Source organism: Pseudopodoces humilis, chromosome 3 (assembly GCF_049639895.1).
Source record: "Pseudopodoces humilis isolate 2021_Gansu_Grassland_sample_001 chromosome 3, ASM4963989v1, whole genome shotgun sequence".
Classification (NCBI taxonomy): Eukaryota; Metazoa; Chordata; class Aves; order Passeriformes; family Paridae; genus Pseudopodoces; species Pseudopodoces humilis.
The window spans coordinates 82,090,718-82,106,248 of NC_142202.1; the positions used below are offsets into that span (position 1 = coordinate 82,090,718).

Genomic DNA, 15,531 nt, shown 5'->3' on the forward strand with positions numbered 1-15,531 from the left:
GTTATAACCTGAAGTATCTCACCAGGATAACAGTGCCCTTTCTTTTTGTACATATGGATTGGAAATTTCTTTACTGTTATGTGGACACTTTCTATGTTAGTTTTGATGCATAATACTTTGAATCCTTTTATACAAACTAGAATGTACGTGTAAGAATTACTGTCACTGCAATGTAGTAACTACAAACTTATTTTTAAATAAATAGAAAACATGTTTTTCTAAGCTGTCCAACAGTGTTTGTTTATATCTGGTAATTTAATGTGCTATGGGACGATTGGTTGTGTGTTTTTCAGAACTCCCTACATTCAACTCCTTTTGATTCTTTATGGAATATGGAATAGCAGTATCTGGTAGTATGATATAGTGGGTAAGTGGGAAAAAACAAAACTGGAACCAGAGCATTCTCTGACAGAGATCAGAATTGGCTATTTGGCAGGGGTTTTCACTAAGCCCCACAGTTCAGGAGGCAATATAAAGGCAGTAACGTCTGGCCCTGAAGGCACCATGTCGAGTCCTCTTAGTTCACTTTCACACATGCACCAGGGCACCTGGCCTCTAATCCTCCAGGAAGCATTCCCTGTTCAGGTGACAACTGTTTGTACCAGAGCTACATCCAATCTATGGAAATCTGCTTCCCAACAGCTCTAGAAGAAGCTATAAACACTTAAGCAGAGAGAATCCCCTGCCTCCTTGCCTGTAGAGTACTGGTCTGCAGCCTAGCTGCCCTGAGTGGGTGATGCAAGGAAAAGTCAACACAGGATGTGTTTTCACAAAATGGCAGGGTTGGTTTGTTTATATCTACATTTTTCTGTTCAATAGATGCAATAAAAAAATAATTGTGGACTCTGTTTAATTTCACATATTATTTGCTTTATCAGATGATCTTTTCCTCCTTACATTCCTTACCTGAAAACACAAGGAAGTGATGGAAGAGACCCTCACTCACCTCACAGATGCAGGTATGTGTGCTTCTGGGTGACGGGAATGTGGAAGGGTCACAGTGGAATTAATTGAGTTCCCTGTGGCTTTCCAGACTCCACGTGAAGTCTGGCAAAAACAAGACTTGTTTTAGCAGCTGAGGAAAAATCTCTGTCCCAAGTGTGTGAGTTTTGCTCGCTGATACATTCTGCTTGGAGAAAATAATTTAAGAATACTGAAAATATGACACACTTCCTTTGGTGCTGCTGTTATGTCCTGGAGGTGGTAGGTTCGGTTGATGTGCACTTCCAGTATTACAGAACAACAGTAATAGTGGTCTGCTCATCCAAGCCACTCCAGGTCTTTGGTTTTAGTTTTGTTACTGAGAATAGTCTTAAGCAGTGAATAACTTTCTCTTTGTTTTGAAAAGATCTAAAAAACCTTTTTCTATGTAACTGTACAGAATCCTTAAAATACAATTGTCCCAGTTCCCATTTCTGTGACAGGTTTTGAAACCTACTTTGGTTCTTCTATTTTGCGTAGAAATCAAGACTTTGCTTAGGATTAACAGTTGCTGTGAAATGTTGGTACCTGACTGTGCTGTTGGACCATGTGTTGGTTTTAACACAGCAGGAAATTAAACTCCAAACAAGCCACACCCCAGCCCCTGCCCCTTCCAGTAAAGGAGGGACAAAAGAGGAGAGACTATGGGTAGAGAAAACAACTTCCTGAAAACAAGAAGTGATGGAATAAGATGCACACAGTACAATACAAAAAGAGAAGGTTTTTTTACCCACCAGGAACAAGAACAGAGGTGGTGGATGCTCCCCGTGGGTTGCATCCAAGTGGTTTCCCCAGACAAAGGCAATAGGATGATCATTCCCACATGCTGTCCACATGGTAGTCATGAAACAAAGTGTGGTGGGGAGCTCCCATGCCTAACATTTCCCAGCCCAAAACAATAGATAATAGTGATAGACAAACCCCCTGGAAGCAGGGTCATCCGAGTGCCGCTCAGCGCTGCTCGGCTGCTCTGCCAAGCTCAGCTCTGTGCAGGTGCCTTTGCTGCTGCTTCCAAAGCTCCTGTACACCAGGGCAGGGGAGAATGGTCCCACTGGGAATGCCAGCTTTGTGCTGCCCCTGATCACTGTCCCTGCAGTTCCACTCATGGGAGCCACGCCACAGCCTCACCTCAGCACCATATCCCACAAAAGAATCTGGGATGGAGTCTGCAGGTCATTTGCTGTCACCCTCCTGCTGGAGCCGGAGAAGCAAAAGTGGCCAACACCCAGTAGGGGCGCCTGGCTTTTCCTGCTGCGTCCATGTCTGGGTGATGCTGTGTTTGGTGTAGAATAACAACTCAGTCACACCCACACTGCTAAACTCTCTAACCAGGACAGATCGTAACACTCATAAAATGAAGGAAATTGTGTGATCATTGGAGTTGACCAGTTTTCTTTCCAGGTGGAAAGTTTTTGTACCAAAGCCTGTGTTCTTTCCTGCTCTAGCAATCAATATGAGCTTCGCTAAAAATGTTTGTCACTTTTCCCAAAGATAAATGAGCAAAGTGTAATGGCTTTAAAAATTAATCAATGTTGCTAGTTGAAGCAAATGTGAAAATAAAGCAACTGCCAGCAAGCAATGGACAATGTGACTGGAATTTAAATAGTGGAAAATTGAGTTACTGTACAACAAATTCTAATGCAAAATATAATTTTTGTGGCTTTTACTACTGTTAACAGGAAACTCAAAGCCCAAAACGTCTAGTTGTTTTTCTAGCTCAGAGAAATATTGTGCTAAATCTTTGCAAGAGGCTTAATTTACAGTTTGATAGGACTGCAGTGAGAACTTATGAATCTTCTCTTATACTTAGAAATCTGTGTGAGCACTGAAGGGCAGATAGAGGAGAGAATTTAGGAATGATGTTCCTAGTATGGTAACAGCCATACAAATTTCCTTTGTGCTTCCTTTTCTTGTCTCTGAAATGGGAAGATTTGGTCTAAATCTAAACTTGGTCTGTTGGCCTTTCATTTTACTTTAGCTGCATACATAAATGCAAAAAAAAACCAACTCCAAACCAAAAAAACCCAACAACCAACCAACCAAAAAAAACCTCAACAAAACACAAAAAATCCAAAAAAAGCAACAAAAAAACCACAAAAAAAAACCAACCCAAAAAAACGCCCTAAAAAACCCCAAAACAAAAAAACCAAGAAGGAGAAAGCAAGAGCAGAGGCAGGCAACCAACTCATTCAGCATCAAATTTCTGCAGAGGCCTGTTCCTGGAGGTACTGACTTCAAAGAATGTTAGCATTGAAGAGCCAGGCAACCTCAGCTGTTAATTTGTGTTTTGTCTCAGATCTCCGAACCTGACTTTGAACAAGGATATTCAAAATAATAAAGATAATAACTTAAAATGCAAACCTGGTTAGAACATGATTAAAATATTAGAAAGAATTACTGTATTTGTATTCTGTAGCAGAGAAATCTAGTGGGGTTATTTTTTTGAAATTTGAGCACCTTATTCAAAACTTGAATTCTCTTAATTATTAAGGAAGATCGAGTAAGCTTCCATGAACTGATAAAAAAATGGAATACAGCTGCCAAGAACTTAAACAAAAAAAAGAGCTACTTGGAAGTCCTTAATTAGTGATCACCTCTCAATACACTGCCTACTTTTACCCAGCTAGAATCTCAACATGAGGAGCTGGGTATATGTGCAGTCTGTAATGTTGCTGTCCTTCACGGACACCAATTTATCTGCATGCACAAGTACATAGGGAAAGATTAAATATATAGAACTCAAAACTTTTATGCCGTTTAATGCTTGTAAAGCGTTTGTAAAATGTGTGTTAATGTCAAACTCTTCTGCTCTATTAAGTTTACAAGGGAAATAGTGATTATTTAGGTAAAAATACTAGAAAATTCACATAAACACTGTCTTAAAGAGCAGAGCATCTGAAATTCTGTTATGGACAGGATTGTTTATTTTTTCTTGCATGCTAATGTATGAAGTTGTAATTTTCCTCAGGTTTTGGCCTCTTCTTTGCCCACCTCTGAGTCATGACAGAGCATACAGGGCTGGTTTCTTTCTGGCTCTTGCACTGAAAATCGTTGCTCAAGCACATGGGGAGTAACCTGTTTTGTAAAAGATACATTTTCATCTTGCAATTTGATTTGTATTAAGATGTGTTAATGTTTGGGTAGTAATAAGTTGCTTGAGTCACGCTTTAAAACCTTCAGCCTCCCTGAGGTGTTTAAATGGCTCTTGAGGTTTTGCTCAAAGGGAGCTGGTAGGTCCCAGTATTTACTGCAGCCTGGGCTGGTGTGATGCAAACACAGCCATGATGGCCCAAGCGAGTCTGTTCTCCTTGGGGCGGGCTGTGTGAGGCAAACAGGTTGCTCTGACCTGATCCAGCTGAAGATGTGTCCGCTTATTGCAGGGGGGTTGGATTAAGGGCCCTTGACAAGGTCTGTTCCAACTCAAACCATCTATGATTCTATGATTAAAAAACTATTTTCTTAAGTAGAATTTGTATTTCCAGTCTAGGCAAGTATTCATGTGAGTTTTCAAGTGGGCATTCCTGCCATGTTGCGGATTTAAATCCATCACCAAAAAAATCCATCCTAGGCCTGGCCTCTTAGTTCTCACATATTCACTAGGTATGGCTTGATACCATTTTGGGTTTTTTTCAGTCTTGCCCTTTGGAGAGCTATACTCGGTGAGAAGTGATGGCTAGAACATTTCCCTTGGTAGGGCCTGATGTTTGCTACTGATGAATTTCTCTTCTTCAATGTTCCCATTGCTCTGATCTCTCTGGATCATTTGCATTTTGAGTCTGCCTCCTTTGTTTGCTCTCACTCTGATCTGGGTGCCAGCAGCAAATTTGGTGGGTGTTGAATTTACACCAAAGAACTCCGTGGCACGATGAGGCTCATGGCTGGGTCTGACCCCGCTGCAGCAGTCTAGCAGGGGCAGCCCCGGAGTTTCCGCTGGGCGCTGAAAGTCAAAACGCTCCTGCTTCAGCTGTGCCGGCATCCAGCTGTGACAACGCCGGGCTCAGGGGCCGCACCAGCTGCTCTCTGAAGTGCCAAGAGCGCGGTGAGAGGCACAACGTGAGGCTGGGTTACAGGGTTGTGTTAGGACACGTTTTGCATAAACTTCACATGAGAGAGCTACCGCCGGACTTCTATTTGTGACCCGTTCAAGACGCTTGTCCACACTGGCAGAAAAAAATACCTAGGTAAGGAAGTTGAAAATGTTATTTTCTTTAGGCTAGCCTGCAGAAATAAATTAGAACTTTTTACCTCTTTATCTCTTTAAAACTGTCGGGGTGTAAAATCCACGCGGGTGTTTTGAGATTAAGAAATCGTAATCCCGTCTGCCCTGAGAGCTTTTTGTGCGAGGGAAAGATGAAGGCAGCGGACAACCTGCCCACCCGCTTGAGCGCCTGACCCGGGGTCGGGCTCGGCGCTCGCCTGTCCGGGGTCATTTTGGGCGTTGTTGTGCAGGGGAGGGCACAACCCTCCCCTCGGCCCCAGCTGCCGCCCGCAGCCCCAGTTGGGAGCGCAGCCGGGGCTGGAGCAGGGTGCTGCAGGCACAGCATGCTTCTTGCGGGTGTTCGGGTACTTCCAAATATGCACAAAAATGTTTTGATTTGGGTTAATTCTATATGCTTTCTCTTTGGGGGAATCCGGCTTTCAGAAAGCCGATTTTAGAAGCAGGAGGACGATGAGCAGCGGCAGAAGTTGTACTGCCGTGCTGTGTAAGTGCTGTGCACAGTGCGGTAGCCATCCCCGGGTCCTGTCCAGCCCTCCGGCCCCGCAGGGTGCTCATGGCCATTTGAATTGTGACTCTTCCTCTACCCACAACAGACAAGGATAAACAAGTACTCTACAACTACTGATAAGGTCTAAAAGGAGGTTAGGAAATTTTTTTTTTCTTTGCTGGTGGCTTTAAAGCAGACAATGCATAAGTGAAAAATACAGTTTGTGGTAAGGCTTCATCACACATTAAGATGTTTCTATATTCTTTGCAAATATTCTTTGAGCCTCCTTTGGCATTGTTTTGTGATCTTGACTACTTTTGCTGGGCAGTTTTCATAAATCTACCTTCCCATGTGCACAAGTGCTGTGTATATTACAGTAACCAAAATTATTTTGCGTTTTACATAAACTAGGACAGCTGGATCTAGAAGCAACTTGAACACAACTGTGGTGAATTGCTTCTGCTTGCAGGCTGAGTATTCCACTCCAGGAGAGAGCAGGAGCTGCAAGAGAGGCTCCTGCAGAGCAGAGTGGGTGAACACTGCAGTAAACCTGGTACTCTGAGAACACCTGTGTCAACGACACAACTCTCAGATTTCAGCACGTCATAGTTCTGATTTGAAAAAGCCTCCCAGCTGTAAAGACAGTAAACGTGCTGCTCAGGTGAAGATCTTGATCGTTTGGGGAAGGAGGAAAGAGTCATGAATATGCAGTGCTATGGTGTTTCAGGTGCCTATGGGAATGAGGTGATGGCAAATCCCTTCTAACCTAATGGTGGGACTGTGGCACATTATCAACCTGGTACAATACTGTAAGTGCCTTCAACCTGAAAGAAAAACCCCTTAGCTGTGTCAGATGTGCAGTTATCACTGAATCTAAACAAAATATTTTTGAGGCCATCAATCTGGTATGCCAGACATGTTTAACACACTGAATCAGTTGACAAAGCAGCACAACAAATTCGGTTTATGGACAGCAGTTTTTTACTGAAAATTGGACAACCATACAAATTCCCAGTTCCTTTTTCTTTTTTTTCTCTCTGTTTACAGACAAAGATGCCTATACAAATCTTAAGAGCAGGTTTTTGCTTTGTCTTGTGAGGCAGTCTACTTTAGTCTTCTATAAGACTAAATATATATACTTTAGTCTTAGCTTTTATAAGTACCATCAAATTTAATGCAGTTAAAGTGGCCTAAATTAAGTGTGCTCTAGCTGTAACCAAAATGCCTGAGTACAGATTATACATTGTTATAAACCAGCAAAGCAGCCTGAATGAAACTATGAAGTACTACACACCTAGCAAAGCTCACAGCTACCTATTCTTATTCTGTCTCTTTTTAAAATTTTTCTCTTCCTCTTTTCAGAGTAGGGAGCAGTGAAGTGTCTTTGACAAAACTTCCTGTTGGAATGCCTCACATCAACGCAGCTGCTGCTCTGCAGATTTCCATGCTGCTCTTTGCTCTTCCTGCACAGTATTTTATATGTCAGTGGTATGGAACGGATTCTGCCGAGCGCATCCAAATAACAGAAAGGTTGTAAGACTCACCTTCCCTACTGCATTTATTTGTAAGAGAGTTCTTTTCTCATCCCTAATGACACTTTGTCCTGGAAAGCTGGAGTGTGGGTGGACTGGCTGTTCCTATACAAAACCAACATTTAAATCATATCTCAGGCATTTTTGTGGTTTAATATGACTGTATTTAGTTTCAAAATTCAAACAGCAATTGTTTTCTTCACATAAAAATCTTAATAATCTGCATGAGCACTTTAATCTCATTCTTTTTTTTGGACATTCCAATATATTTTACTAAGGGTTATGTCCCTTCCAAAAGATGAAAATTAAGCATTGATTAAGTAACATTAGTTCTAATTTTCTGTCACCTTTTGACATTTACTGTTATAAAATATTTTCTTGCGTAGTAGACTCAGTACACTCTTAACCAACAAAATCCATTCACAGTAAATTACTTAAGGCAGTGACATTGAAAAGAGTTAAGTAAGGCATGCCATTTTGTCTATGAATTAAGAAGCTGTGTATTGACAGAATCCCACACATGTATCTCCAAATAAAAAGTGGAGACTATTGCATCAGATGCAAATTCTTGATAGCATTGTCCATTGGCAAACATTAGCATCTTGAAAATGAACCATGCAAAGAGAGACTCAGTTGTACATGTGGCCTGTGCAGTGCGCTCACTGTGTGGTTCGTCTGTGGAACTCAAATACATGAAGCAGGAAGAGCAAAAGATTGGCCTGATGAAAAGAGAACTAAGCTTGGCTTATGCATAAAGACCCAGAGTGAAATAATTTTCAGGCCTCATAGCATGAGCCAACCACTTATTATTTAGATTTATGCAAAAACCTGCAAGCTTTTTTTTAGTAGTCTTTTGATTATGTACACCATTTTTAAAATATCTCATGCTCACTAGTCTCAAATAGCAGTTGATGCTGCAGAATCTGAATGTAATTTAACAATTCCCGTGGTCTGAGTACAGGAAGAAAGCAATCTTGTAATGAAAAATGGTATTTTCCAAAATTTACATACAGTTTACTGGTACAAGTGATGACTGAAAGAATATTAATTTGCAGTGTTGATATTAATCTTGAGGAGAAATCGTTCATGGTCACTGACCCTTTCTTCCTTTTTGCTAGAGAAGTGAAACTTCAAAGTTTAAATATTAAAAATCTGTATAAGAATACTAGAGAAGGTTTTAAAAACAGTATGATGATGATGATTTTTACTCCTAAAGGGTAATTGCCTCTTGGAGCATCTCAACAAGACCTTACTTGGCTCTGGATGAATGGGCAGATAATTTAAAGCAGTGGCTCTCAAAGACAAGGTAGGGTGTTACCATCTACACTTAAAGAGGTTTCAGACATGGTCTGTTCTGAGCAGGAAGGTGTGTTGGTGGTGGGGGAAATAAGTGACAAAGAGGAAGTATCTCTCATTTGCTTCTTGAGACTGATCTGGAACTTTATACCAGTTTGAAGAAAACCTTGTGCTTTTATTTAACACAAACATCAAAACTGAACTCCATGTGAAACTAAACGTAACTCATATCATGGCAATATCTTGTACATGTTATCCTTGAAATTTATCTGAAGGCAGAACAATTAGCCAAATTAATGACTGTAAGCAACTACATGTTTGTAGGATCAGATGCTAAAGCACTGGATAGGTATCTTACGCTGTATATTGTAGTTCAAGAAAATCTGAATTAGGAATCAGACAGAAAATCTGTGGGCTAAGAAGTGAAATTTTGATATTTGGCCATGTAATAATGATTGGTCTAGAAAAAGTAAAATTATATCAGTTTATACATACATACATACAATTTTAATTATGAAGATTGTTCATGGATTTCTTTTAGTTCATTGAAGGGCTTATTTGTGAGATTTAATTCTTGTAGAGTAGAAATACTTCGAAGGGTTTACTTTGCATGGACCTTCAGAGGTTCTTTACTCTCAATGTATGTACAATAATCAAGGGTGTCCAGTCCTCTGAACTGTGGAGGATCCTGATGTAGTTTCCTAGCAAAACTTAGGGGAATGGTCTGTGAATGGAATTAGCAACTGTGCTCTTCTTAGGTTCACCATAAATTGCTTTTCAACTTTGTGGAAAGCTCCATGCATATCTAAAGATAAAGCTTACAAAGATCACATGATCCACTGATTATTTGTATATAGTTGGAGCTGTTTGTGTCTTCTGAATATTTTATGAAGAATTGGTTATCCTAAAAATAATGTAATTTGAGACCTTCCATATTAGCTGCTGTTTTTAACAAAGCAGTTGGATGTTACGATTTTTCCCATTCCTCTTTTTGTTAAGAGGTATTTGTCAGCTTAAAGTCTTTTTACACATTTGAGCTAAACCAAAACTTCTGTAAAAAGCATTGTTTGCACAGGAACCTGCTCTCACTTTCTTCCAGGCAGGGTGAAGGGAGTTAAGACTGAAAGACACCATCGAAGAGGAAGGAGACTTGGATAACCTGTAGTTCTTTGGCACCAGTGATTTGCTGGCTAGTAGGGATGGAGGATGTTACCCAAACACCTCTGTTCATAGACAGCTGCTGTTACCTTGCCAGCAGAAGGAAATGTTCCATTTACTCATAGTTTCTTTACACTTTCACTTTTTCACTATAGCAATGAAAAACATTAGCCATTTCCCCTCTCTAAATATGTCCCCTACTCTCCCCCCACCTTTTAAATTCAGATGAAATTCAGTCTAGTGCAGAAGGAAAAGCTACACCTACTGCAGCCTTAGGCAGAGACTCATTGTCCATACCAGTATAAACCAATTTTTAAAGACTTTACAAAAGATACTGAAGAATCATGCTGTTCGAGTAGAGTAGTGTTTGCTTACTTCTATAAAATTAGTGGGTTTCCTCTGATATAAAAATTCTAATGCAACTGTAGAGTAACATATTCAAAGAGATTTGATTCATACTAGTTTTTTTTTTCCTGTTGGAACAAATTCCTTTCTCTAGTGCATTCCTTGGAAGTGTTTTTAATGTAAAACTCATGCAGGCTTCAAATTGTAGAGAAGTTTGTATCAAAGGCTTTGCAGTATTCTGCTTAAGATAATTAACCTTCTGATTATTACTAAAACTCAGCTTCTAAAGAAGTTTTTTATATGTTGAGTTATTAATGTTATATTTTAGGAATTGGTACTATGGAGAGAACAAAACTAAAAGTGGTGACAATGAAGCAAAACCCCATCCTTATTTTGCAGGTATTGAAGTTTTTGCAATCCTTTAGTATTTTACTCATGATGTTGTCTATAAGGCTTCTATAGTGGATTTCTATATTTAATTTGTAAATGGCAGACTGTTTCTTTTTTTCATCTCTCTAAACATGATTTATAATACTCAGTAATCAAAACAGAAGATATAAAATTTAAGGCCTTTCCCCCGTGTTGTGTAATAGTATTAATATGATGTAATTATGTGCATGTATTTTGTATTGATCTATGAAACAGTGGTACAACTTTCACTTGATTCAAATGAACTGATTTAGATAAATTTCATAAAAGGAAAAATAAATAGTTGACCACTTTGTTCCTAGAAAAAAGTACCTAATCAGACTGAACAGAAGAATTTTGTGACCTAAATTGGCAAAAAATGTCACAATAAGTAACCACATGTAAGCACTGTAATTACTGTGTGTAAGTAATAAGTAATTGTCAATGCATACACATGTTAATGCTTTCAAAAACTCTGTTAAGATCCCTATGTAATTTTAATGCATACAAACAGAAAAGTGTCTTTCTTAGTGGGTGTTCCTCTGTAAAATATCCTAATTAATATTCTGGGGGAAAAAAACTGTTCTTTACTTCCCCTACTAACTGTCATTTCTCTTCAGGTAGAAGTCAGAATAATGTCTGTTAAAATGTTTACTATAACTGATCAAACTTTTATCCTTGCTAAATCTCTTTCTTTGTTAAATTAGAATCAACTCATGTTCACAGTCCAAAGCCTGAATATGTTAAGTTCCATGTGGGCCAGGTAATAATTCACAGAAGATTTGGTTACTCAGGAGTCATTGTTGGATGGGATGCAAAACCTAACACTCCAAAACAACTACAACCCAGATATCCTCCAGTGAAACAGGTTTGAATGTACTAAGCTCTTGCTTTATTAATATATTCACAAATAACTCAGGTTAAAATACCCCCAGAAACCTGCTACAGACCAACTTTCTGCTATCCTAGTGGGAAATACACCAGAGTTCTGTATCACCTGTGCAGCTGAGTGGTACTGCTGCTTCTGCACGGTGGTCCCAGTACAGCTGGGCTTTTATACCACTGAGTAGCTAAGCTTTGCTGCTACTTTGCTCAGGTAGTGGACATACCTCAAATTAAAACTACTCGCTTTTTATACACAGTGTTGTGTTTCAAGTACTAATGTCTGGTACTTCAGACATCTATGATGTCTAAATGGATTTCTCCTGCTGTGTTACTTAAGTTGAGAAGCTGTTAAGTCCTTTATCTGGTTAGCCATAATTGGTGGCATCTTCACTGCACCTAAGAAATGCAAGTAATCCTCTGTTTTTAATGAGTTTCAGTGAGAAAGCAATGTTTTTGAGGATCTGGTTACTTAGACTGTAAATCTATTTAGAAACACATTTTTGTTAGAATTCTTAAAGCCTTTGAATTTCTCTTGCTTAAGTCCTTGTAGTTGAAAATCAGATGCTAAATCTTTGTTGGCAGTTCTAATCTGATAATGCAGTGCTGCATACTCTGCATACCACTAACAGGCTGCTTAAGTGGCAGGAAGACACTATCATTAAGTCACAGGACTGAAAATGAGGAAAACATGAAAATCTTCACCTATAGCAGAAAATTCACGTTCAGCTGGGAACTGACATTCAGTCCCATTTTGTGCATTTAGTTCCTTCCCTGATGTAATTTTACCCAATTGTTGCTCACCTTTGGCTTCTAAAACACCTGCATCCTTGCTTTCTTTCCTCCTCTCAGTAGTGTTATCACCAGCTGAACCTCCAAGAACTTCCCAGCAGACACAGATTCTTTTTATGTACCTTACATTGTTCTGCTGTCCCAGAGGCCTTGTGTTCATCTTTATTGTTTTAATTTCAAGAGCAATGACAAGGTGGTTTTAGTGTCTTTTGTTGGTTTTGGGGTTTTAACTGCCCTTGCTTAACATGTCATAAGCACCTTGCAAAATGCCTTCTGACATCTAGCCAGCACCTTACTAAGCTTGGTCCTTGATCCCTCAAAACATCAGCCAGGTTTTGAGCCCAACTTTTCCTTGCCTTCCTCTGACTTCCAGATCTTTATGAAATCACTGAGCAGAGGCCACTGCCTGTTCATTGATCGATACTGATTGCTTCATAAACTCCATCTGTATTCATCCATCACTTTTTTGTGTTTAGATTGTGGGTTACTTCGGGCAGGAATATTTATGATAGCAGTGAATATCCCTGGCCTCGGGTTTGTTTTCATAGGCGCTTCTCTGTTGGAAGATTCATATATATATACATATATATGTACATATAGAAGTTGCCTTAGCTCTCTCCAGGATTGGAGGATTGGAGCCATGGTTGTTGGAGGTGGCATTATGATCTGAACTTGTCTCTTCCTCTCTGGAGTTCAGTTGTCACTTGTGAAGAAAGAAGGGTGGTAGCAGATGGCCATGGGGCCTATGTACAAAAAGCAAGGATATTTTAAGTCTCATTTCTTGCAAGGTCTGTGGGGAAAAAAAGGTTAATTATACTCTTGCCTCTTAAAAAATGTTTTAGGTATGCCAAGAACTTTGTGTTGCAGTTCTAATCTCTTTATATTTAATTCTGACATTGGTAAAATCATAAAAAAGAACTGGTTGTATATACACACACACATATATATATACACACACATATATATATATATACACATGTATTTTGAGTGGATTTAGGTTCTGTAAGCCCACTGAAAGTTAACTGATTATAATATGTAATCTTTAGTCATCTTCTCTCTTTGAGACTATTTATTTTCTTTCTATTTCTGCAGGATCTAAAAGATACTCCTCACTATCGAATTCTAATTAACAATGCAAATGGATCTGGCAAATCTACAGCTTATGTTCCTGAGGAAGAGATAACGGTTATTATGGGATTAGAGGTAGTATTTATTTTTATTCAGTTGCAACTTGATTGTTATCCTGTATGTTTAAAAGTTGGCTGACCTTTGGCTTAATAGATACTAGCTAGGATGCGAAGTTAGTGAAAATGAATAGAAAAAGCAGATAAACAAATTACTGCTGTACTTTCAAGCATAGTTTTTGGAAGCTGAAAAATGACCAAACTCAGGTAATACCACTTTAAAGTATCCAACTGCTGAGGTTTGTAGTCTTTGAGCAACTTGATTCCCATTATGTATAGGCTGTTGCAGACACAGACTTTTGTTTTGTGATTTCTGGGCATCCAGAGCATGTTGGTTTCTCAGTTCTGCTCTGAAAAACCTGCATGTCAAACAGCTCCTCCTCAGCTGCTGCCCAGACTGAAGAATGTCTCCTTTTTTAACTGCAGAACTCTTTTGAGAGCCAAAAACTCTGTTTTGTGTATCAGGGTTGAAGTAGCTTTTGATTCCCAGTTCATGCAAGGCACACTGATTTTTAAACTAGTCTGAGACTCTGATCCAGAAAACAGCCTGCAGGCATGCCTGCCACTTACATGTGGCTTTTTGCAAGGGACCCCTATGCTGCTGTGGATGCCTTCTTTGTGGATAGCGGCAGGGTGTATATTTAAAATAACAGCAAGTAGGTGAGCTATTCATCTAACAGGAGATGCTTGGTCTAGTCGAACAGAGCAGATTCAAATTGGGATCTTCTGCCTTTTGGGAAAACCTCCCAAAGGAATTGTGTAAGTCAGACTGGCCTGAAGACTCTCCATGCTCTCTCTCAAAACTGTGCCGTTGCACATAAAAGACCCCTCTCAACCACAGTGTGACACAATCACCTCTTTTATTTGGGAGAAGCCTTAGTTCAGTCCATTCTGTTTAAGCCACGAACTGTAATACAGACTATGCCAACATGCCTGAATTTAGGAGCACAGCCTATGCTGTTCCAGATGAGTATCATAAATAATGAAAGCTGGATTCTGCCCACATTGTCTAAAAAAATGCACCTTTCACTATGCCAGTTAGCTGGCTACCTTCAGTCTCCTTTATATTCCATGGGGAGAAACAGATACTTCATCTTCAATATTTACCTTGTGGAATTAGCTTTTAAGGTATCAAACTGCTTTATTCACCTGCGTGGCAGGTTAATTCTCCACACAGACTATTAGAGAAACTGCTGGTAACAAGCTCACAAAACCAGGTCTTTCAAAGTTGTCTAGCTGAGATTAATAACAGATGGTGAGTCATGCCTCAAGTTCAAAAGGTCTGAAGATTGTCCTCACTCAGCCTTTTGTACAGCCTAATAGACAGTAATGTCTTGAAGAGTTGAGAGATCAGAAAATGCTCTAGACTTGTCATGACCCTTTCCCAGCTGACAGTTCTGAGCCATTCCCTGCGGGCTTCCTGCTTCAAGACAAGGCTTGTACTGTACTTGGTGGGTTTGCATCTCCATGTTGGGCCTAAAGCCATCACCTGGGTCTGTCTTCACCATTTCCCCCACTGCTTCTTTACTGTTCCTGCTGCCTCTTGGATTAGATAACTGATCCAGCTAAAAGAAATACCAAATACCTCTAACAGCAATATGAGTGGGAACTACTTCAGCAAGAAACAGTGCTGATTTTAAGCACTGATGCTGGTGTAAATCTAGCTTGTAACATCTCATGAGATCTGTTCAACATTTGTAAAGTATTTGGAGAGAGCTGCTATTCTGATGACAGAAATTTGGTTATGGTACACAGAAAATGCCATTGGAAGTACCTCTGTGTACATTAAAAACTCATCAGGAGTTTTCAAACAGTGTAGTAACTTCAATAATTAAGTATCAGTTTATACTTATTGCCAATTCTGATGCTTCTTCAACTTGAAATATTTTTTTCTCAGGTGTATCACTCTGATATGGAAACCTACTTCAGTGGATACGATGGATCAAAATACATTATGCAGCCATGGTTGAAAAAACTCTACCCTCATGACTGAGTACTTCAGAGCCTGTACATGTAATGTACGTCCAGATGACAGATGTCCTTTTTAAACTTGAGCAAAAAGACACCAGGATGAAATGTGTATTTTTTCCTATGATTAAATAAAACATTCCTAAGCAGGTTTTATGTTGAACACTCAATTTTGTCAGAAGTGAACACGTTGCATGTCCAGTTTGCCATGACTCAGCAATGGGGATTAATTTCCTTCCAGTTTTGGAAGGAAAGGTATAAATGAAACCTGGCAGGTTC

At 39.6% G+C, this 15,531-nt stretch overlaps 1 protein-coding gene across 7 annotated transcripts; it reads left to right on the forward strand.

Moving 5' to 3' along the window:
* Window positions 1-906: 906 nt before the first annotated feature.
* LOC106629144 (uncharacterized) lies at window positions 907-15,421 on the forward strand. Of its 7 annotated transcripts, none has more exons than XM_088053335.1 (8): window positions 5,047-5,162; window positions 6,157-6,348; window positions 7,050-7,217; window positions 8,436-8,525; window positions 10,347-10,417; window positions 11,134-11,294; window positions 13,193-13,303; window positions 15,182-15,421. In XM_088053335.1, exons 3-8 carry the CDS (start codon window positions 7,093-7,095, stop codon window positions 15,275-15,277), a joined length of 654 nt encoding a protein of 217 aa, XP_087909461.1. In that variant the 5' UTR covers window positions 5,047-5,162; window positions 6,157-6,348; window positions 7,050-7,092; the 3' UTR covers window positions 15,278-15,421. The 7 variants fall into 7 exon arrangements, with proteins under 7 accessions (XP_014118839.1, XP_087909461.1, XP_087909459.1 ...); XM_088053336.1 differs by having other exon boundaries at window positions 5,107-5,162; window positions 6,099-6,348; XM_088053337.1 differs by lacking the exon at window positions 5,047-5,162 and adding an exon at window positions 5,203-5,841.
* The last annotated feature ends 110 nt before the right edge of the window (window positions 15,422-15,531 follow it).